General features: G+C 36.6%; 2 protein-coding genes across 5 annotated transcripts in view; one reads left to right on the forward strand and one right to left on the reverse strand.

Annotated features, from left to right (window-relative positions):
* LOC112564234 (E3 ubiquitin-protein ligase UBR3-like) overlaps positions 1-5,362 on the reverse strand; it is a 33,022-nt gene extending 27,660 nt beyond the window's left edge. For both annotated transcript variants that reach the window (XM_025238912.1, XM_025238911.1), the window contains exons 1-5: positions 4,890-5,362; positions 2,485-2,698; positions 1,558-1,694; positions 1,012-1,134; positions 576-698 (exon numbers count right to left, since the gene is read on the reverse strand). In XM_025238912.1, coding sequence (XP_025094697.1) covers positions 576-698; positions 1,012-1,134; positions 1,558-1,694; positions 2,485-2,698; positions 4,890-5,118 — 826 coding nt within the window. In that variant the 5' untranslated portion in view covers positions 5,119-5,362. The remainder of the gene's footprint in view (positions 1-575; positions 699-1,011; positions 1,135-1,557; positions 1,695-2,484; positions 2,699-4,889) is intronic.
* A 34-nt stretch (positions 5,363-5,396) lies between these two features.
* Positions 5,397-24,094, forward strand: LOC112564770. 3 transcript variants are annotated; one of them, XM_025239836.1, is made up of 18 exons: positions 5,397-5,501; positions 5,944-5,997; positions 6,531-6,605; positions 7,423-7,511; positions 7,858-7,934; positions 8,588-8,642; positions 9,002-9,044; positions 9,399-11,824; positions 12,264-14,596; positions 15,104-15,191; positions 15,368-15,447; positions 15,718-15,988; positions 20,184-20,959; positions 21,190-21,283; positions 21,585-21,706; positions 21,921-22,056; positions 22,412-22,564; positions 22,937-24,094. In XM_025239836.1, the coding sequence occupies exons 1-18, from the start codon at positions 5,437-5,439 to the stop codon at positions 23,065-23,067; spliced, it is 7,068 nt and encodes a 2,355-aa protein (XP_025095621.1). In that variant the 5' UTR covers positions 5,397-5,436; the 3' UTR covers positions 23,068-24,094. The 3 variants fall into 3 exon arrangements, with proteins under 3 accessions (XP_025095621.1, XP_025095622.1, XP_025095623.1); XM_025239837.1 differs by having other exon boundaries at positions 12,267-14,596; XM_025239838.1 differs by lacking the exons at positions 22,412-22,564; positions 22,937-24,094 and having other exon boundaries at positions 21,629-21,706; positions 21,921-22,057.
* Positions 24,095-24,836: the final 742 nt, after the last annotated feature.

Genomic DNA, 24,836 nt, shown 5'->3' on the forward strand with positions numbered 1-24,836 from the left:
TTCATCATTCTCTTGTTAATCTAAGGTAAAGGTAGTTTTTTTTGCTGCAGCATACTTCATCAGGGGAGTGAGGTGTTAGATCCCTGATTTATCTCAGGGCCAACTTTTGTGAAGGAGGTGAACATCTCTCACTCTGCACCTTCTCCAATCCTCAATGGAGTCAGGCACCCCCTCCCCAGCTAGGTCTACTGAGGTAAGTATCATGCATCCCACAAGCATCGAACTGGCTAATGTGCAAGCCTTTGGGTTCAGATGCCATTGGTCTAATCACAGACTCTCTGCTCCCTCATAAATAAAGATTTAGCTGGAGTACAGCACTCAGTAAGTTTCTTAACAACAATAATAACAACAACATCATCATCAGCAGCAATATGCAGAGGCTAGTATAATGGTTGATGGTATTGGGTAAGTTTCGAAACTGGAGTTTCTGGTTTATCTTCAAACCCACAAAATGGAAAAAGAAGACAGTGAGTAGTTAAAACGTGGAGGGAAAAGAATAGAGGCTAAACATAAAAGAAGTGAAAGTGTAAATACTGTCCATTTTTTATTTCTAGGAACTTCAAAATAAAATTTACATGATCCTCGTCGCTTGAGTTTGCCATCTGTATCGACTCTACATTCTTCTGGGTAAGGCAAATTCTGTAAGGCAGTTTCATACTTCAAAAGTGATTGTTCATAATAACCTGGATTGTTGTCATCTGAAAGTTAATAAAAATTTCAACAATTTAGGTATGGTGTAATTTTTCCACAAAGAGACTTCCACTTTGGTTCATATTTTATTCTGTTCAACGTCACTTTACAAAATGGAATTATTAGCATTGGTCTTAAAAACTGTGCATATACTACTGCATGCATGCACATATACCTGTAAACTTTGTGCTAAGTATATTAACAATTTCTTTACTTTTTCACGTCTCTATTTAACCATTTGAGTGGTCAGCAGAAAAACTGAGTATGTACTAGCAGCTGTTCTGAATCTGACATATTTAGAACAAAGAAGCTCTCACTCACTCTTCATAAGAGCTTTGTATTGCGCAGGGTCTGTAAGTGCTTGGGTCATTATGTGACGCATGGCTGCACCCATGTCACTAAGGGAGTGGAGGAACAGCAAGTACTGGTCAGCATCAGCTAGTGCTGCAAATACACAACAAGGGTTTTAAGATAACAATAAATGGTGGGGTTGATAGTAGAAGCTGGAAAACTGAAAATAAAAGTTTGTCATGTGCATGAGTGATCAGACACAGTTTAGGGTTTTATATCTGTTGCATGTTGTCACTAAGTACAAATCTGCATGGTGATTACTACTACTATAACACATAGGATGCAGCATTTTGCCGTACCCTGATAATCTGGATAAAAAATAAATAACAGCAACAAAATTCTGGCTACATCTTCCTAAAACAAAGTAAATTTCACTCTTTGGTCATGATGTTAAAAGAACCACTTTTGTTCAATACTTTTAGGTTTATTTGCCACTTCTTTAATACAACAACATAACTGGACAGAAATAAAGTCATCTCTTGCATTTTTAGGTTAGTAATTTACATAGTTTATTACTTGGTTCACTGATATCTCTGAGGTAGAATATCAGCCGCATAAAAATGCGAGGCATCATGGCCTGTGCCACAGCCAGAAGCTCTGGTGGAGGAGAGGCAGCAGCCTGCTGCTTTTCAGGACCATGACGAGGACAGAAACTGTGGAGAGCATTACAGACAAAAAATAAAAATAATGCAACTTATATAGCACCTTTTGCCACCATCACCAGAAGCAGCCTCAAAGCCTTTTACACATACATAAAATACATACAAGTCTCCTACTTATGCTGAGAACATGCACCTTCATGAACATGATTATGCACTATATAATCATGTTTATAATTATTATTAAAGTACATGAGCCCATGCTATACGGTAGGCTTCAAATGTACCTTCACACACACTTGCAGGACGAAAGAAACCAGATTACTTTAATAAGACCACCAATGGCCCTATGAGTAGGTGTCATATGCAGAGAGAGATGTATTGGAGTCAAGATCTGAACCTGTGGAACCTCATTCTCACTGACATCATGACAGGGGCCATCAACCACCCTACAAACACCAATCTTTTGGACAATTCAGGAACTGCTAAATGTTTCAGCATCTGAATTATCATATCAAAATCTGAATTTTACAGGAAATTAAATTCATACTCTTATTCCAAGATTTTTCATTTGTTTTTACTTTCTTTTCAGAATTGTTAAGACTAACAACTAAAAACTTACTAATGAAAGCAAAGACTCCACAATGTCAAAGAAAGAACAGAATGATTCAGGAGAGATCTGAACTCAAATAGCTGATTCTGGTGAAGCACTTACCTGTTGTATAACAGGATCACCCGATGGTGCAACAGAGAGATGACAGAGAAATAAGCTTGATTTACTTTGAAACAACTGAAAATGATTTTTAGACAACTGATGATAATAAAGAAACAGTGTTCTTCTTACCCAGAAGGATTCATGACGTTGACATCCCCACAGTCACAAGCTCCTCCTGCCTGACTGCGGAACATGTTATAGTCATGTCCTTCATGGTTACCAGCGTGGAAACAGTCAGCACACAATGACATGCAGGAGGAGATTGCACATGTTCGACACCTGTAAGCTACAAATTTGGCTGTCCACACAAGTCCACATATCACAGAAGAGTCGTACTCACGAACTGAAAATGAAATAAATCAATCTCCACTTGACTGTCCAATTAGATAGTGGAGTCTGTTGCGAATTTTTGTTTACTCTTTACTACTTATTAATAATTCAAAATTAACTATAATGATGGTTAGCTTTCAGTTTAGCAAAAGCTGCTTAAGACTTTGACATAGGAACAACATACTTGCTACACTTTTGTCACTATCCATGAGGAAATTATCATTCATTTAACTAAGATTTACAGAAACTGACCTACACTTAATGACTTAAGCACCATACTCAATCTAGAATGAAAGTGTGAATATCATTTAGATACTTAAGAAAGTTTAAAACTTCCCTGCAAATTATTCCTCTGGTTTCCATACCTGTTAGTGTTTGTTCTTGATAGGGTAGGTTAGCATGCAGATGAAGAGACAGATGAAGAGGGGTGGGGAAAGTAGTGAGTGGATAAGTGATGTGGATAAAAAAGAGAAGAGGCAGGACCCTGTTAGAATGTTTCTCGGAATCCTTGTCATTAATTTCAATACCTATCTCATTCTACAAACAGTGGACTGATGGCATTTCTAACAAGATGCATTAACGATGCATTAACCTGCTTACACAACAGTTACATGTTGAAACGATAGTAGAATTGTTTTCATTAAGGCTATACATGTATTATATGCAAATTAAGTACACTTAATAACAGTTAATGATGCTTAGTAACCCAAGCATTATTTTCGTTGAGTAACAATAAGTTATGTAACAATACTCTTGCTAGGGGCTTCTGCATTAAATACACATTTGGCAATCACCGAATCAGTCCAGAAATTTTTTATTTTATAACAGAAATGAATCAAATTACTGTAACTGTGTATATAAGCCTGAAATACTTTTCTTATTTATAATGATATAGATTAGAAGATCAGTAACAATATTTTATTATTCATTGAAAGTAAGGCGAGAAACAAAAACATTCAAGATAGTAAAGATACAAAAAGATTTCATAGTATTTATACAGACTAGTACAACTCACATAATTATAAAGTACTGAATTAATATTTTATTTGCCTTTTACTTTAGCAATTGTGTTAAAGCCAATGGCCTCACATTAAACTTTTGATTTCAGTTCATTCAGTGCTAACAGACATCACCAAGAAATAATTGCTGAGGGATCTGCATTCAACTGAAAACAGTTCTCAAACTATGTTTAAGTGCTTTGGTAATACAAGTTCCTTTAAAACTGGGAGTGGTAGTCTTGTGGATTCAGATCAAGAGAAGGATGGCATGCTGAATAAATGCTTTTCCAGTGCTTTTACTTATGAGGATTCATCTGACACTCCAGATTAGTTGGAGTGCTCACTCCCAGACTAAAAGCTTTTAGCTGATAACTGAATCTTTCTTGTCACATTGAAAAAGAGTTATCAATCCAAGGTTATGGAAGTAATGGATATAACATTAATAGACGAAGACAAAAATATCTGATAAGGTGAGAGACTTCTTCTTGTTCCTAATCACCCCCAGTGGAGCATAGGGCCAATGGTGAGAGACTAGAGTACTTAAAATTACACACCCCCAAGGGACAACAAATTAAAGATGACGTTATTAACACACTTAAAATATTTAACACAATTGAAATGGGACATCTGTTTTGCTGGTGTACATTGAACTTAAATGTGTCAAGCAGAGGGGAAGATTGACATCACACTTAAGAAACATTAAATTGTAGAAACCATGCCTTTTGTAAAAGCTAGAGTTCTGAACTAAAACATTTAAGAAGTACTTACACCTTAGTCCCAGATTACTGCTACTACTACTGTTAACAATACATAATAGCTTTTTGACGTGATCATACATCTCATTTGCTGTAAATGCTTGACTCTACTAGGTAGCTATTTTTGGAAAAAAATAACTATTACAAAAATGGTTATTTCATACCAGATGACAATGAATGCATAAAAATGTACCTTGTCCAACTGTTTGTGCTAATCTGCTGCTTGTATCATAAAATGCTTTTTGAAGTTTATCAGTGGCCAGCAGAAGTGTTTGGTAGCAAAATATTGCCTTATAACAAACATCCACCATCAACATAATTTTCTCCCAGAATGTTTAGTAATTCGTTATTCTTAATCAACAGACGCCTCTTGTTGAAACAAGTATGTGCTTGTGTATCAAATCAATGCGAATCCTGACAGAATTAAACATCCCAACTTTCAAAGTTTTACCTTTTTTGGCGAAAAGGTCGTAGTTCGGGCCACCAGCAATCAACCATTTGCACCATGTAATCGAATCATAGTCGTCAATAGCTTTTGTTGGATCAAGATAGACATCCAGCATATCATTTAGATACTTGGGATTAGGGTTATTCAAGCATTCTTCCTTCACATAGGCGACTACTGCATTTCTAGATTCGCGCTTTATTAGAGCTGAATGAGTCGGAACGTCGTGTGCCATATTGATGTTGACTTCAATCTAAAACTGATGTCTGCGAAGTGATAGCAACGGCAGACGATCCACAAATAGACTCAACATATCACTAAAACTGTTACTCTGATGCTAAGTTATTATTCCGGGCATAATTGTCTTACAAGAGCCCGTTACAGACTGCAGAAAAACAAAAACGGGCAGTGCGGAGTTAGGTTTCACTTTTTTTTCTGTTCCTCCAAACAAACTGCTACCTAAGCTACCGGAAGCTGGAGCTCTTCATCGTCTGAGTGTAGAATAGTCGACAAGCGGGAAAGACAACTTGAGCGCACTCGACAACAAACCGCTATGGCGAATCCCAAAATTCAAGAAATTTTGGGGCTGATGCAAAAGAACTTAGAATGTTCTATTTGGTAAGGACTGTAAATGTATTTTACTGTGATTGCTATTAGTGTTTTGTAGTTTACCGTGTTAATATCTAATGAATCCTGTGTACTCAAGTTTGAAAAAGATTTCGTGAAACACCACCAGTATTATGAATAAATTAACCATATTTTTGCCATATCTTTGTAAGTTCTGGCGATGATTTTTCGATGTGTATATTCTTTGTTTGTTTTTTGGATTATTGTGAAAATATTTCCCATTCAATTAATGTGACAGAATTGAAGTTAGAAGACGGTATCTATAAATAGGTTTCCGTTACGTAAATCGTATGCTAAATCGGTGTTATTCTTTTGGTCTTTTGTCTTTTCTTTCTAGCACATTTTCACAAGTTTTTCGCTGATTTATACAGTTAGTAACACATTTTACTGGTTATGGAAGAAATAAAGGTGATATATCTTTTTTTCCGATTAGCTTGGAACTGTTGAGAAATCCTGTCGTCACCAGCTGCCACCACCATTTTTGCAAGTATGTTGTCGGTTCTGCTATGATGGATGACAATTAAAAAAAAACAACCACACAATCTCATTCTTTATGAATTATTTTTCTAAAATTAACATGCGTTGGTTTGCAATGTTGCCTTTACCAGTTTTAGCTGCTGTCAGTTTGATGACACCCAAAAAATGTACAAAGAATGAGTAGTTTTAGCATATTTTTGTAGTGTTTCCTGGAAATGCACTACTGCAGATAGCAAGTTTGACCTCAAAAGGTTCTGGTGATTTACATAGGCTGATGATAGCAGTTAATAATTTTTTTCTTATTTAGCATTATTTGGCATTTGGAATTATTTCCTCCCATTTAAATTGCCCATTGGTACTAATAAAGTTGGTTGTTATTGTTGTTATTGTTATTTTCCTGGCTACGTCTGGCTAACTATTGAGTGAAGATAGTACTTCCTTGCAAAGACCTGTTTATTTTACACTGCTGGAAAGGTTAAGCCTCTGATAATTTTGAAAATATAACTTATTAGTGATTACTAAGGTACTGATGATCTGTTTCAGATTTTGCATTACAGAATTCTTAATGACAAAAAGATGTGTTCCATGTCCTCTGTGTAAACAGCCTGTGTCAAAAAGGTAAGATAAAAAAAATGGAATCTTCTCATCCTTTTTATTTATAGTTATGTAGTACTTAAAGCTGTTCAATTTATTCTAAAGAGATTGTTTCTTTTGTTTCAACTGGGATAGTAGGACTAACTTGCAAGGGTTGTCATAAGGGTTACTTTTGCCTCCTAGAAATCTTAACTTTGAGTTCATTGTTTATTAGTGAAGCAACTGGTTAAAAGTGTTCTTACAGCAACCCTCTTTTAACTTTTATTGATGTAACCCCGTCAATGTCTACTTGTCTTCCTGTAATACACACAATTTATAACTAAGATGGAAAATCACTGTGAAAGACACAAATATTTGTTAATGTTGTATCTATAGAATATATATAGTGAATTTAACATAATTGGTTCACGAAAGACACAAATATTTGTTAATGTTGCATCTATAGAATATGTATAGTGAGTTTAACACAATTGTTTATCATGATGAAACATCAAATACACAACAATCACTTGCAACAAAGAAAAATGTATATTTAAGATATTTGCGCTATTCAAATTAGCCACAGATATTTTGTGTACAGGGTAGTATTCTGTCTAGAATTCTATTTAAGAAAGTCTGTTCTTGTTACTAAAATTTTTTTAAATCACATTGATGTTGTTTGCTTTGTCTTCAATTTTGGTGAAATAGTTCAAGAAATATTATTTTTTAATAATATTTGTTTACTAGGTTTTCACTTATTTTTTTTTTTTTTCTTACCTTTTCTTATTTTTTATGTGAACATTGTCAATTGTGAGATAATTTCTACTGCCTGTTTCTATCTTTTGAAATGTCTTGACTTCAGGAGTCTGCAGGACAAGGCAGAGCTAAATAACATTGTAACAAGCATCCGCAGTCTTATTTCTGCCTTTCAAGAAGATGCTGGGTGTACATGTAAGATCCAGTAAACAATGTGCTTATTTGAGATCATGTTGATTGTAATTAGGTTGACACAGCTAATCAACTCCAAGCTCACTTGAAGCTTCATAGTAGTTATATTCTTGGCAATCATCAATAAAATCATTTTCACCAGAGACATTACTATATCTGATTCTATATAATAAGATTTTTACGAGGTTTAAAATGCGAGGCAAATTTGAATGCTTTAAGTTTAATTTTTATAGTAGTGATCTTTTTTGGATATGTAAGTTATAGATGCTGTGGCATTTTTACAGTTCTTATATTTGGAGAAGTTCTTAGACAAATTGTGAACTGAATTTTATGACTTTCTTCGTTCCAGTCTCCCCACCGAAAGGGCCTCAGAGTTTCTTTCCTTGCACACCAGAGATCATTACTAAAAAGTCAAGACTTAGAAAGGTATTTGCAGTAATTGGTTGCTGTTTATTCTTTTATATGCTGGTGTGAAGAATTTACAATAAAAACTTTATTTTCGTATGTAGCAAATACATTGCAAAAGAAAGGGCAAGTGAACTGGCAAGTTGTACTTTAATGATAAAGATTGATATAAATTGCTTCCATTCAAAATTTCAGGTTACAAAACAACCGTTTACTTACAATTGCATCTAAAACACAGCTCTCATGTGTTGTTGAATAGCATCATGTATGAGGAGACCATGCTGTACAGTGTTAAACTCAAGTACAGCAAGAAAGAGCTGAACAAAATAAGATAGGTAGGACAGGGAAAACCTTTCTTGTCAAATGGCTGCTCATGAATTAGGGTTAGTTTGTTTTCTTTTATAAAAGAGTATAAAATACGACAGACTCGGAGAACGCTGCCTGTATTTTATCTTTTTTTTAACTGGAAACCCGAAATTTAAACAGAAGTCATTCAGTAAGTCGGTATCTAAAATTTAAACTGAACTTGCCTGTTCCTTTAAGAGAAGGATGAGCCTCAGCACTAACTTAAGTCCCCTGCTCAGTTGGCAGCGGCAGTGAAAGGTTCATAATAAAACAACAGATCTTGTACTCCTGGCTGTGAATTAATATAGATTTTATTGCATCTTTTGTAGACCAAAGTCAAGGAAAGCAGATCTGAGAGACATTCAGACCAACCTCAAAAAGAAGGTTATTTATTTGTTTGTTCGAACAATTTCTCAAATTGACTGCAAAATGAGGGAAATTAATTTTCAAACTCAAAGGTTTCTTTTAGAAACTGGACACAATTGAGAGTTCTCGCTCCCTCCCCTCAAATTTCTGTGAGTTGTCTGTAGTGGGGTTTTGTTTTTTTCTTTAGCTTATGTAACATGCATTACCTGGCATTTTTTATTTGTAAGAAAAGTGGTGGAAATCATTAAGTTTTTATATTTTAGACACAAAAAGCAGGCAGGTTAAATTATTATTTGCTTTTAGTTAAAATAATAATCGTTTTTTTCTGATTGTTAGCATCAAGTTATTCAATAATGCATCATGTATTTTTCCTTCAGACATTTGCAGTTTACTAGACGATGACAAAGACACTACTGTAAGGTATCTAACATTTTGTTTTCCCTTGACCAAATGACCCCAGTTTATTATTACTATGGTCAGTATGTTGCAGATGTTATTTTATTATGTAAGCTAACCAAAGCCTTCATGTATGTCCTCTCCTTTTGTGTGATTGAAGCAATTCATAGAAGAAATCATAAGCCTCTCTGCCTACCCAAGTTTTTTTTTTTTTAGAGTGTTATCTTTACTGGATATGGTGAAAATACTATTAAAGTAATTGATGCATAAAATGCGTGAAGGTGCATAAGAAATTTGTAATATTTTTATTTTTAAAAGAACGTGGTGTTGAGGCCAAAACATTCTGTAAAAGAAAATTTTATACTCTTTCATCTATAGGTTATCGCCGGCTGCATTGAAAGACAAACAAGGTCTGGTTGATATCTCTTCTACTGCAACTGGCACAAATGGCTGTCCCACTTGGTCAGAATGTAGAACACAGCGTTCAGAAGAAACCAGCAATTCTAATACTGATAAAATTGTGCAGTATTTGAATGAAGGATCTTTTGGTTTGACAAGCAATGTACAAAATGTTGATGAAAACATATCTGGTAGGCTTAACTTGTGTCAGCTCCGCCAGACAGGAGTAGGAAAAACCAAGTCAATTGACAGCAAAGAGCAATCATCTGATGCTGTTGAGACAAGGAGTCTGACTGATGTTTCCAAGGCTTCAGCAATGAGGTGTGTGATGGTTCATGATATCCTGGAGAAAGAAAATATTGGTTCAGTCACCACAGGAAGTAAACGAAAGAAAAGGGGAAAAGACCACACTGCAAAGGCTGGTCTTCTTGGTTACCCAAACTCTGCACAGGTAGAGAAATCTTCACAAAATTCAAGTGACCAGAGTGTGTCGTCCACTCAGCAATTCCTTCAGCCAAGACCACCAGTGACAAGAACATACAGCAGGCGTTTGAGCAGAGTGTCCTCTAACTGTAAGGTCAAAAACTGGATTGCTTCTCTTCCACCTAATCCTGATGAAAGTGTGAAAGAGAATGAGAATGTGGTTACAGGACTTGTAAATGATACATTAGCCCAAAATAATATTAAAGAAGCAAATGATGAGCATGATTCATGTGCAGAAATGCAAATTAAAGGTCGTAGAAGGACAAGAAATTCATTAAAAAAGGATCTTGCTGATAGCTGTATTACAAAGGAAGTATATCGGAATGTGCAAAAATGCTCACCTGTTGATAATAAGGATAAAGAGAGTTTTGGATTTATGTGTGAAGACTCTGTCCAACCTAAACATGAAGATGTCTCCAAGATTCCTTTGCCTTGTGAATTTGAGAAATATGGTGATGGGGAAAGCTCTATAATTGACCAAGTACCAGTAAATGCCAAAGAGCCAGATGCCTTGCCAGAGAACTCTGTTGACAAACCAGAACCAGTCCTAGTGAGTCCACCAAGATCTCGGAGGATTTTTAAGAAAAAAGAATCCTTTGCTCAGCTAACACTCCCTGCTTCAGATGACCCATACCTGTTTGAAGTTAGCAATACTCCTTTGCTCAAAAAAAAGGGACGTTCACGATCCAAAGAAAATAAGTCCAAGACAAAACCAGCAGCTAATCTGAATAGATCTGAAAAGTACATTAATCTTTCCACTGCTCCTTTTGGTAACACGCAATCAGCAGAAAACAAAAATGCTCAGATGCAAGAGAAGTTACTGGATTTCAAGGTTGGTGGACATGTTCATGACTTTCCTTTACAAAGCTTGTCTAGAAGCATTGTAGCACAAGAAGTTTCTGAAAGCCCTACTTCAGTGCCAGACTTTAGTTTGCCGCCAACAGAAGGTGGATCAAATAAAGCCATGGGAGACACATCCGGGGAAAAAAAGAAAAAAGTAGCAGAGAAAAAGGAGAAAATGCAATATGGTGGAGAAGACAGAAGTCAGATAAAAGAACAGATTGAGAAACTTGCTTCTCAGATTGATCGAGCTGAGGATCATACTTTGCTGTTTAGCACTCAAGAGGCATGTGCTAGCATGGAGAGCACAGAGCACAATGTTGATGATGGTGACATTGAAAATGATGTCGAGGGAGACCATCTTGCTGTTGTTGAACCTCTTTGTGAAGTGAAAACAAGTTTTTCTGAGCACAGTGAAGACCAGCAAAGAGATAATAATGCTCTGAGAGAGCCTGACTTGAGTTTTGACACTCAAAAAAGCAATGCATCAGATTCAAAGAGGAAAGACACAGCAAAAAGATCTGGAAAGACAGAGAAAGAGGCTTTATCCAGCGTAACAGATACTGACAGCAGAGATTCCTCTGTAAACACAGCAATATGTGACACCGGTGGCATGGCTCTTGCAACACAGCAGTCATATGAAAATTCTCTGTGCAGTATTGTTTTCCCATCTCCTGTAGCTGCCATGTTGCTGCCCAAATTCAGCTCACCAAGACTGCACACGGCTAGACAGAATAGGGGCCTGACATCAACTGTTTCTCCAAAAACATCAAGACTTAGGGGTCCTGCAGTTGGTAGAAGAAATGGAGGAAGCCCCCAAGAAGAGAAAGTGGAATTTGACAGCTTACTTACAGAGAAGGGTAAAGCTCAATCTTGTTCATTAAATCCTTGCACACCCTTGACAGCAACAAGGCATTCTCAAGCCAGACTTTCTGCGGAAGAAGCAGGCCATGTTCCTGTTAAAAATAAAGATGGTACAGTCTGTTTCGAACAGGAAACCAGTGTCTTGAATAACCAGAAGGATGGCATGGAGGCTGAGCATCTAGAATGTCCAGAAATGCACAGATCACATGATGAGAGAGGTACAAGAAACTGGCACGTGTGCTTATTATTGTTTATTTTAGCATGTGGTGGGTGCATGCTTACTTGCTTGGGTGGGTGTGTTTTAGCAATCTTAAGGTTACTTCAGCATTGAATATGACATTTGGATGCCGTTTTGTAAAATACTGCATTTTAGTATCTGATCTCATCTGTTCTTTAGATAACACTAAAAAGTTTGGGGTTGACCTGACAAAAAAGTGGATAACCAAAAATGTATCTTAAAAAATATGGGTTTTTTAATAGTCAGTTCTAGTAAAATAATGTTCAACAGAGGTATATTCTCAATGGTCTTCTAACACCTGAACAGAGCAATGCTTCTGGCTGTTTATTATTGGATTTTTTATTTGAAACCTTAGAAAATTTCAAAAATGTTGTCTCCTGATTTTTATTTTGATATTGTTTTTCTATTTTTCTTTTTAGCAGATTTGCTACCAGATGCTCAAAAACTATTGGTCTCAGAGTTAAACTCATTGGAAGACAGCTCAGCTCCATGTTCTTCTGTATGTGTTACTGATTCATTATCTGTAACTGATAGACAAGAATTAGTTGATGTGAACCAGGGCACTGATAAAAACATGGAAGAAGAGAAAGTGGACCAGCGTTCAAAAGATTGCCATGCCCTTGATGACAAGAGGCAAACTAGCATTAATCCTGTGGCAATAGGTATTGAGTATGTAAACACAAAGGAGACAGAAATGACAGAAGACTCCATTGTTACTTGTATTGCAGAATCTTTCGAAATTGAAGAGCATAAAGCTGCTGATAGTGCTAATAAGATTTCAGAGGTCCATGTAGCAGTTTTTGAGAAAAGCCAAAATTCTGAACATCTTCAAAATTTCAACACAGATCTCCAGGACCGGAAAAACAAAGGTGGTGGTTTGGAAATGGTGTCTGTGATTTCACAGTCACCATTGCAAGAAACCTTAAGTTCTTTTTCATCAGAAAATACAGACCCGAGTCAATCCATTCTCCAGCCTCCTCAAGCATTGGGAACAAAGCCTGGTGGTATGTCAGCTTGCAGAGTAAAAGAAAATGCAGCAAACAGGCAAGTGAGTGATAATGCTACAACTATCAGCCTAAATAATAACACAGCAAACAAACAGCTCAGCCATCTTTGTGCTGACAGGCAGAAGAGCTGTGATGACAAAGATCCGACTGTTCTAAAGTATAAACTGCATGGCAGTGATCCAGAAACAACAGAAAGAAAGAAAATGAGGTCTGGACATTGTGGTAAAGATGGGTCTCCTCATTCTTTGTTGGAAACAAGACCTTTGAAAGAAACTTCTAACTCTCTGTCCACAGCACTGCAAGCATCAGATATTGATGAAATGTCCTTGGTATTACCTGCATACAACAGGAAGAGGAAACTTTCAGAAGCAGATAACTTAGATCAAACTTTAGCAGAAAGGATAGACGCACCTTTGAAGCAAAGGTTAGCGAGAAAGGTTTTGGAGTCTCCACTGACTTCCCAATCAGGGAAAAGTGTTCATAGTGCTCCATCACTAGTCACCAAGATTTCATCCGATAGTGATGAAGACACTTCATTAATAATAAGGCGACCTAAGAGGAAGTGTTTTTCGTTAGAGGGCAGTCCTCTTACTTCAAAGACGCCATTGGCAACAAGGCGATATAAATCTCGACATGCAAGAAGAGCTTTGTCAAAGTCATTTTGTCTGGACTCTGAGCATGATGAAATTAACATGGGAAAACCTGGAGTGAAAGAAAGAAACTCAGTTGTTCAAACTGATTATGAAAACAAAATTGTCACGGATTCAGATCTCGAAGCATGTGCTGCTGATAGTGATATGAAAATGGGAGAGGCAAATGTAGCTGATTGCTCAGAAAAGTGTGTAAATGTGTGTTCAGCTTCATCAAACTTGACAGTGGAGTTTATCATTGGCAAGGCTGTTGAATCCACCTCAGTATTGTCTGGAGAGTGCAAAGATGTTCTTGCTAATTCTGACAAGACACCCATCCTAATTGGTGAAGAAAGCATTACGACCAAAACTACTGAAAAGAAAGACAACAATGGGGCAGAGAAGGAAGACCATTCACTTAGTTGTACAAATGACAAACCAAAATGCAGAAGACGAACTAAAAGAGGTCTTGCTACGGTGGAAAATGCTGATATTACAATGTCGCTTGTTCGTGGATTTAAAAGCCCTGTGGCTAATCAATGTGGGACAAACAGTGATTGTGTTGCATATAGATCACCAGGCAACATTGCATCCTTTAAACCAAACATTCTAGAGCAGGAAATCTCTTTTTCTGTTGAGAAGGTTGCAGAACCAACTGCTGCCTCCAAAAAGTACAACAGTTTGAACAATCTTTCATATATTGATAATCTTCAGGTGGAAGATAATGAGGAAAGTTTGTATTCTATTGATAAGGTTGTTAAAGCTGCTTGTGAGCCATCTGTAAATACTGAACAGTACATCAATGATTTGCAGAACTCATTTTCTCGGAAAGAGGCTTCCCTCAAAACAGTAAATAATGCCTCTATACCTCCAGCAGATTTTGATCTTGGCTACAGTAACTTGGATGGAGAAATGTTGGATTTAAATGATAAACATACGAATGATGAAGAAAATGATAAAATATCTGGTGACAGTTTCACACCAGAAAGCCAGAGATATAAAGGAGATCAGGGGATAAGCCATTTGGAGGTGCAACAAACACAGACAGAAAAGTCTGAAGAGGAGACTTTCACCTTGACTGTCCAGAGAAAATGTCCAGTAGCCACTGAAAGTTATGTAAGTGTTGTTTATATATATAGATTTCTATGATGCTTCATACAATTTTACTTTGTAAATTCTCATAATTGGAAAAATCCTTCATACGAACAAATACAAAGAATGCATGCTTGAGCACACATGCATAGATTAATCCATTCTAAAGTAATATTAATTTTGTCATCAAATGATAGGCAAGGCAATTTAAACAATGCAAAAGAAAAAAAAGTAAGGTGACTTGAAAAAGATAATTTTTTTCCATCATGATGCTAGTCATGATCAATATGATTGAGACTACTTCATATTAAGAAAATTATTGCTTAAATTCAGCACTGTAATATATTAACACTGACTGTGTGGATTGTATGTGTTGTTTGCATGCATTCATAAGCAAGTGTACAAGTTATTTTTTGCATCTATAGTTCTATACAATAGAAGTCATTAGTAACCAGTCTAAGTTTTTGTAGCTGTCAGATGTCAAATGTAGATAATTTTCCATTCCTGGCACACGACTGTTGTTTCACACAGGGAGAGTCTGATGATGATGAGGTGGTGTGTGTGAAGAAGAGGAAGCATTTTGCCTTACTTTCAGACAGTGACAGTCAGTCTTCAGATGGTCAGTTCCCATCTTCTCTCAGCTCTCTCTATTTTTGTGGGGATTTGTTTTGTCCTGTTAAACAGAACTGTTATGTTTTGCTGTGATTGTTAAGCACGACTTCAGCAGGTTATGATAGCATATTTTACTTTGTTTTCAGATTTGCTTGTGTTTTAAAAATATCAATTTTTCTGTAGAATATTCTAATGAAGAGGAACTGAGTTGCCAGTTGTCCTCCAGCGCATTGTCAAGTCAGAGTGAAATTCTAACCACACAGGTGATTTTCTTAAGATTTTTTTTTTTCTAATTTGTAAATTCTTGTATATTCTTCATGTATTAAAATAAATCTACAAGCATTCAAAGAATATCATCTTGAGTTTTCACAAAAGTCCACGCAAAATAATTTATGCAATGTGATGAGGTGGATTTTTTACATTTCACTTAGAGAAATAAAACTTTCCCTCACCCCTTACCCCTCATTACTTTTGTGCAATTTTAAGGTTTGAGTATACTGTCAGCTAAAGGGTTAACATGTACCTCATTACAGCAACAGCAGGCTCTAGAGGCCGATTTGGATCAGCTGAGACAAAAGATTGCCAGAGAGGAGGCTAAACTTCATATGCTTCAGCATGATGATTTACTCACACCTGATATCTGCACACAAAGTCTCAAGTCTCTTTCTGATGGGCAAAGACTTTTGGAGTCATGTGCTCCTTTGCAGGATTCTTCCATGCAACCTGATGTTGTGCAGGAGCCAAAGGAGTCCGAAGATGAAAAAGAGGATGAGAATGTTGTTGACAGAAATTTGGTTTGGGAACGTGAGTAAAAAAATTAATTTATTCTTTCTAAATTTTTATTTTGGTTAACAATTGTTTGAGAGATTCTATTTAAAATTAATATCTGTGAACATTGTTAGGAAAAAGAACAACTTTGAATGTTAGTAAGTTTTAAAGGTTAGTTGTTTTAAAGGCTTGTGATGTCAGCTTTGTACTTTTGTATGTTGTACTATTCTGATGTTTAAATATCTTAGTTGGGCAACAGTATTCTGAAAGTACTAAACACGGTGAAGCTGTAGTGACAATGAGGCTACAAACAAGACAACCAAGAGTTAAATAATAAGAATAAGAATAATAAAAAAACATCACATTTGTACAGCATCTTTTTCCAGCATCAACCAGACTAAAGGAGCTTACATAAAGGCATGCAAGCACATCATATTAATTTATACATAAAATAATTAAATAATATAATATTAATTCTATCTATCTAATCCTCTTCGTGCATCAGGTTGCACATAAGGCCTCAGCCAGAGTCCGCCACCGATGTTGATCGGCTGAAACATAATATTAATTAATACATCATATTAATATAATAATATAAGAAGTGGAAAAATGTTATTGCTAGGTGACATGGATGAATAGAGGAATACCAGCGACACAAACCCACAGAAGTAAAAAAAAAAAAATTGAGAAGGTGTTAGTAGATAAACCAGCATTATTTGCAGGGTTCCCAGGTCCTTACAAGTCCTTACATATTGAATTTTCGCCGTAAGGCCTTATAAGTCCTTATATTTGCCATGCGGTCCTTACAAATTCTCACACAGGTCCTTACATTTTCTCTGTGACCCTTACAAGTCCTTATATTGATAAAATATTACCACAAATTTATTTTCGGAGTCGACTTTGGCGCAAAATACCGACGATTTTTCGCCGCATGTTTGGTCTACACATCTGTACAACACTAGTTGCCCTTCCCTATTCGCAAAAAACACTCTTTTTTCAAAAGGTCTTTAGAAACTTACTCTTTCTTGAACCTTGATCTTCTAGTACTACTGTGCATAGCTCTATTTCTCTCTCTCTTCCCGTTAGAGTGTGTGTGTGAGAGAGAGACATGAACTGACTTTTGTATTACACCAAAGAATGGCTTTCAGGTTTTGCAATTATTATTACTTAGACAGGGTTCCCAGGTCCTTGCAAGGTCCTTTTAAGTCCTTTTATATTGAATTTTCGCCGAAAGGCCTTTTAAGTCCTTTTATTTGCCATGCGGTCCTTTCAAATTCTCACACAGGTCCTTGCATTTTCTCTGTGACCCTTTTAAGTCCTTTTATCGATAAAATATTACCACAAATTTATTTCCGGAGTCGACTTTGGCGCAGAATACCGACGATTTTTCGCCGCATTGCTATTTTAATCACATGACTACCCAGTCTCGCTCGCGGCGGGAACGTCCGTTTCGGCCTTTCGCGAGCTCACTCTCGTCGTGTCGACCACATTTCTTTGTCTGCTTAACAATTTGAAAGATGCCGGGGAAGTGCTCTTTTCAGGAGAAGTGGCTAAAGGAAGACAAGTATAAAGATTGGTTAATAAAAGACTCGAGCGATAAACATTTGGCACGATGTGCTGCCTGCAAAATATCTCTGAATCTTTCATCAATGGGCGAAAGTGTTCTGAAACAGCACATGGTTACCGAAAGACACCAAAGGCAAATAAAAGTATTTCTGAAAGATGCGCGCTTTTGTGTAACTGATTACTTTCGTCATCGAGAACATCCACAGCCCGCTCAAAATCAGACGGCACCGACCAGCTCTGCAAGTGTGTCCAGTAAGTTGACAATTATAGTGGATAGTTGGTTTTATGATGCCCTTGCTGGAAAAGCAGAATTTCTGGTGTTGTGGTCTTTTGTCAGACAGTTACTCCTACTCTCTCATGGTCAAGCTACAGTGGAAAGAGGATTTTCATTCAACAAAGAAACAGTAGCTGACAATCTTAGCCAGACTGCACTAAAAGCACGCAGAGTAATTCTTGATCATATTCACAGTGTGGGAGGGGTGGAAAATGTTGAGATCTCCAAACCACTGATAATATCCGCTTCTAGTGCCTATGGCAGGTATGAACGTTACCTCTCTGAGCAGAAGCAGCAGAAGGAAACAGAAGAAAAGCAGGTCCACAGAAAGAGATTAGAAGATGAGCTGGTAATACTCACAAAAAGGCTAAAGACCACCAGTGCCGAAGAACGACACCTGCTGGAACTGGCTGACAGACATAGTTTCCAGGCTGAAGAGCAAAAAAGTTTTTCACTTATTGAAAGATCTAACAACATGCGTTTGTTAGCCAAAGACAAGAAGAAGGAGATAACAAAGATTCAGTCAGACATTGATAGATTACAGGAAGAAATTAAAAGGTGTTGAATTGTGACATTCAGAATTAATGTTTATTTCAGTTTTAAATAAGCCTGCACAATTCTGTACATGTATGCTATGGAACATGTTAAAAAACCAGAACTATTTAGAGGAAATTAGGTTATGTAAAGAAATTGTATTGTTTAGTATCGGTAAAGCTGTAGGGGTGACAAAGAATTGAATTTCATCAATGAAACTTTTGCTTATAGTAGATGGATTGCTTTGTCATTTTGTAATCTTAATCTTATATGTATTAGTATATCATGCTGTTTATGTATAAGTATATGTTTGCATGTGTTACATGTATGTATAATGAGAATGCTTAAATAATATCTCAAGGTTAACAAAAATAAATGGGCTGTAATGCTTGACAGTTTCGACTCATTCCATCTTTGGTTTAGCATTAGGATCATACTCTTTTCATTCCTCGTCTGATCCTTCAAGCCTTGGCATTCCTTGTAGTCACAAGAAAATGTTTGGTCTACACATCTGTACAACACTAGTTGTCCTTCCGTATTCGCAAAAAACACTCTTTTTTCAAAAGGTCTTTAGAAACTTACTCTTTCTTGAACTTTGATCTTCTAGTACTACTGTGCATAGCTCTATTTCTCTCTCTCTTCCCGTTAGAGTGTGTGTGCGAGAGAGAGACACGTGAACTGACTTTTGTATTACACCAAACAATGGCTTTCAGGTTTTGCAATTATTATTACTTAGATTTCTAGAAAACTTGAAACATTAACGGTGTATGTTATCAGCGCGCTAAGGACACTTTTTAAGTTATCTAATCTAAATATGGCAGACAGGCATCAAAATTAACTCTTTGATTATTTATTACTAGAAATACATGTATTTGAGAACATAGAGAAGACCACAGATTCATAAATAATACATCTTTCCGACCATACAAGAGAAAAACTTAAGCATTGATGACTGTCACTTAGGTCCTTACGAATGCATGAAAGGTCCTTTTAAGGTCCTTTTTTGGCACCATCCCTGATCCCTGGGAACCCTGTTAGATTTCTAGAAAACTTGGAACATTAACGGTGTATGTTATCAGCGCGCTAAGGACACTTTTTAAGTTATCTAATCTAAATATGGCAGACAGGCATCAAACTTAACTCTTTGATTATTTATTACTAGAAATACATGTATTTGAGAACATAGAGAAGACCACAGATTCATAAATAATACATCTTTCCGACCATACAAGAGAAAAACTTTAGCATTGATGACTCTCACTTAGGTCCTTACGAATGCATGAAAGGTCCTTAAAAGGTCCTTATAAGGTCCTTACTTGGCACCATCCCTGTCCCTGGGAACCCTGATTTGACTGTTATTAGGAATAGCACTCATAGAAGATTTTCTTAACAAGGATTGTGTCAGCAGATGACAGATTAAGCAAAAGTGATTGTTTTAGGGAGTCTCATATTCGGTAGTTAATTTATTCTTTTCCTCTATTTTTTCATCGCTTAGCTTTAGTTTGACATCATTGATAAATGATCACAAAAGTATTAACAAGTGTAAATTTGTTACTTTTTTAAAAAGGCTGGTCCTTAATACCCCCAGTATATTTATCAAGATAGAGGTGGCTAAAACCCTCAACAATTTTGACTAAGAATTACAAGATTATTAATAGTAAAGATAGGGTGCTCATTTACTGCTGGGTAAATAGATTTCCAGTCACCCGCTGGAGCAAATATTAACCCAGCGATTTTTTTCTCCATGCCCTAACAGCTGGCTGCATTATTCGCATGGCTGTAATTCTTAAACATTATAAAAATATACTGCCAGATCATCTGAAACTGACAATTCAATAAAAAGAATCCTTGTTTCAGCTGTACTGTCCCCTCAACCTCATGCATCACTTTGTGAGCAAAGTAACGAGATTGTTGACAGCAATGATGAAAGCAATGAGTTATTCCCAAGCCCACTGTCACCCAGCCCACCTCCGATCATCAAACCTTCACTGGCACGTAAAGACACTGCCATCCTGTCTCGGTCTATCTTTGACATGGATGTCTCGGAAGTGAGATCTTTGACAAAAATGACAAAGTTCAGGCAGTTGGAGTTTGTATCAGATAGAGCTGTAGACATTCCACTAAAGAAGAGTGACGAAGATATGTATGCTGATATTCAAGACTCTCAAGATTCTGAGGTCCTAGTAACCAAAGCCTCCAGAATAACTCCAGAATCACAAGCATCTATACCTCCTAAAGCTGAAACACTGAAATGTCAACATTCTTCACCAAGTTTTCAAGAAACACTTGCAAGTATACAGAGTGGGCAGACAGTTCAGTTCCTCCCAAAGTCTCCAAGCCCTGTGGAGATATTGCCACATCTTTCTGATGTCTGTATCCAGGACAGGAAAAATACCCCAACCAGTGTAAAAGTGGCTGATTCACATTGCTCTGTACTATCTCTAGAGGGGAATGAATGTGATGAGCTGGAAAGGGATGAAAACAGCAGCAGCAGTGATGACAGTTTGCCTGACAGCAAAGAGGAAAATAAGGGTGAAGATGATGTTCATCATTGTCATAGCTTTGAGGATGAACCAAAATGGAAACGGAAGAGTATGGGATTTGTTGCTTCTGGTCTGACCCCTGAGAAGTTGGTGAGTGAGAAAAAGTGAAACTTCTGTACGTTACATTGATGATTCATTCAGCAAAAATGTTAGATAAAAGCTCTTATTGACTTAAATTACATTAAAAATCATTATTGTCATTACTGTGAAAGCTGGATATCACAATATTCATGTCTTTTTGGTCTTTGACTGCATAAGATGCAATGGGTCAATCTGCATAGAGGGACTCTGGGTAGTCTGATAAATTCTCTTGTTTGCAGTCTTTGTTGCGAAATCTGGCAGAAAATTATGAATGCAAGGTCTATGCCAAGTTCAATGACTGTGTCACACATGTCATCATGAAAGCACATGATGGTGAGTAATTGTGGATTTTTGTGGATTTGTTCTTGTTGCTGGAAAGGGTAGTGGGAGGGTAGATAAACTCTTTTGGAGTTATTTGGTTTTTCACTTTGGACACTGTCATTCCTTTCCATCTTTTTCTTGGTCTCTTGCAGGAATGCATCTACTGTCTGGTTCACCCATTCAGAATTTTGCTTTGGTTGTATCAGCTTCTCAGTTTCTTTCTGATTCAGTCAAAACGTAAATAAAAGCATCAGGCATTAGCTCAGACAGTGGCAAAGGTATTCTTACAAGATTAAAATTTATGTTTTTTCAGACCCTGCTATTCGAATATGTGAGCGAACCCTGAAATATTTTCAGGGTGTTGCAGGAAGATGTTGGGTGCTAAGCTTTGCCTGGGTGCAGGATTGTTTGAGCAAAGGCCATCTTTTGCCTGAGGTATGAAGAACATTATTCCCTTTCTGAGTGATTAAGCAAGCTTAAATCTCAGTTACAATCAATTTATTGAAAAAGGCATGTTAATAAGGTAACATAAAATTGCATGATCAAATAACAATAGATAAAAATTGATGACCTTACTCCAATCGTTATGCCCCTGTGAAAACCTCTTTCACTCTTAATTATCATTCAACTGACTTCATTGTCATTGCAGGCAGATTACGAGATAGAAGGAGACACTGTTAAAGGAGAAGCCCACTTTGGTCCCAGAATATCCCGCCTTGCAACTAAACCTCTATTGAAGGGATTTTCTTTTGCATGTGTTGGTTCCAGTCCTGACATGACGAAAAGTAAGTCATTTTCGAAGTTTCTTATGTGAAAAGCAGCGGTTTCTTACTGAGAGTTAAGTACATATCTGTATTCATATTTGGCTGCAAGTGTGTTTTTTTTTTCTTTTCTTTTTTATCGATTTTAGTTGGGTTTTTTTTTCTACATGTTATTTTTAAATTTCACTGCATTTAAAATACATTCATAACTGTTTCCTCTCACTTGGAACTACAACTTTATAATAATAATGGTAACACCATCAACACTTCTGCCTTTGTGCTCACCTCATGCATACTCGCTCTTGCATGCACATATGTAAATACAATGTAGATCTTATCAGTGACCATTGATAACATGACCACTTTATTGGCTGTCAAGAGGAGATGAGACAGCTGTTGCAGATGAGTGGGGCAGAGGTTGTTGAAGACCCATGGTATCTGGCAAAACACCCGGCTAAAGACAAACTGGTGCTGCGGTGTATTGACTCTGAGGCCCAGCCAGTGACACCTGCTGAAACGGAACTTTTCAATGGTGAGGTGGTATTCACAAATTAGCCATGAAAGAATAAATAGTCACAGACTGTAGATTAAGCTATTTCTACTATCTATTTATACTTTAGTTGAACATGGACAAAGCTATATTAATAGTGCCAAACACTAAGAATCAAACCAAACAAAAAAACCAGTTAGGAGTTAACATCCTATTAGCAGACCCAAATTAGTTACTAAAAATTATTGTTATGTCACTTAAAAAAAGCTAATGCTGCTAGAGATAATTACTAAGCAAATTAGACTGCTTGCACAGCCACTGAGTATATGTCGGTTTTTTTTCTTCTGTATGTGTTTGAGTGTAAGAAATTAAATAACATTTAAATTAATATAAATGGTTTCCTTGCTTAAACAGGTCAGTACAAGCATAACAAAGTTGTGACAGTTAAACGAGAGTGGCTTCTTGACTCCATTGGCACACAGCAGTTGCAACCCTTGAAGTTTTACATCTGCATCACTGGCAAAAATCTGAAGCTTCCCTTTTGAGCCCTTTTTTTAGTCATCATAACTATCATTATTTCTACCGATGATAGTAGATAATACATAATGTAAATAATGTTGCTTATTAATTTTCAAAGATTGCTTTAGTACCAGCAGATTTTATGTAATCTGAAAATGTTTACATGGGCTGTTTGGCAACAGAGGTTCTTGCTTTTCTTTTATTTATTTATAAAGTTATTCATGCTTAAAAAAAAGGCAAATTATTATTGTAATTGTGTCATAAATTTAACTGCCATTAATTCGTTTTGTTTCTGTGTGCCTAAAATCTAATGTTGACATTATGCTAGCTAAAAGAATGTTGTATCCATAAAAATGGATTGCATGAACTATTTCAATACCTATTTACAACCTTTCTTTCTTTTAGCTGCTGTGCTTTGTATTTTGGGGTTTTCTTTTTAGGAAGGGGAGATGGGGATGAGTAACTTACGAAAAGGGGAGTATATAATATTTTGGTTTTATTGGAATTATGTATATATGTAAAAAATATGCATTGATTGTGGTAGTGGAAGTTATTTCTTACATTTTGAATAAAATAAGCATTTCAATGAAAATAACATTTTATCTTGCATTGTATCAAAATGATCAGTAATTTTAGTTTCCATTTATTATTGATTAACGCAGGGCTTATTGGTTTCACTTTTCATAGGATGTAAGTCTTCATGGGGATAATTCCTAATTTGTGAAAGAACAAAAGAAAAAATTTACACGGGGAGGTAACAAAGACGATGGAATAGGACTATTGTACCAGTGGTTACTTCCCTTGGTCAACTAGTTCACCACAAGATTCCGACGGCTCGTTTTATGAACATTTTTAAGTAAACATATTGTTGACTAAGTTTAGCAGGTTTATGCTTGATAGTTTTATGGAACATTTACCATAGTCAAACATTTGATATCCAGTTAAGAAGCCTTTTAAAGGCGTGGATATTAAAGTGCTGTTGCATAAAATTATAAAAAAAAAAAAAACCGGATTGCCCCAAAACAAGCGTCAAAATAAATTTTTCAGCATGCAGTCTGAGAATTTTCTGTCCTAGGAGAAGATTAGGAAATCAAGATCATTATTCCAATCTTTGATTAATATTTAGTCTGCAAGAAGCTTTGATAACCTGCACGTGGCAGCCTTATTTAAACAGTTTATAAAAATGATATTCTAAAAATGCTGGAAATGCTAGTTCCTGATGTATCTTCGCGTCTATACAGTAACTGCGCAGCAGTCACACGTGTGGTGCGAGGAGAGCGAGAGAAAGAATGTACATTGTACAACTAGCTGACAGTTAAAAGAAAAGGGATTGTGCGAACGATGAATATGCGTCCGAGACGCAAAGAAGTTTTGAAAAATTTGCGTCTATATTTCCCTCGATCTTCAAGTATTTTAAAATGCAAACAAGATGACATCGTGCACACTGACATACAGGTATTGACGACACGTTATACCAGACTTCTTGGCTTTGTTTCTTTGTGAAAGACATGAAGTTTTCTTCACGGCATTTGTAAAATATCCTTTTACAGCTCTCTTTCTTGTCTCTCTCTCTCGCAAGCAGGAACATAGAGGTCGGGTAATGAAACAAAAGACGAGGTTGCGAAAAGTGGAGGCGCCACACCTCCTCGTCACTAGTGTTGCAGAGTCTCCAACCCGACACACTGTCATCACCATTCCGACGCTGTTGTCATCGCCTTCAGATGGCTTATCAACGTATCTACGTCGTTATTATCCTCAACGCTTGGTGACTGCTGATCGTCCTTGTCACCCTAGA

The sequence above is a fragment of the Pomacea canaliculata genome, linkage group LG5 (assembly GCF_003073045.1).
Source record: "Pomacea canaliculata isolate SZHN2017 linkage group LG5, ASM307304v1, whole genome shotgun sequence".
NCBI lineage: Eukaryota > Metazoa > Mollusca > Gastropoda > Architaenioglossa > Ampullariidae > Pomacea > Pomacea canaliculata.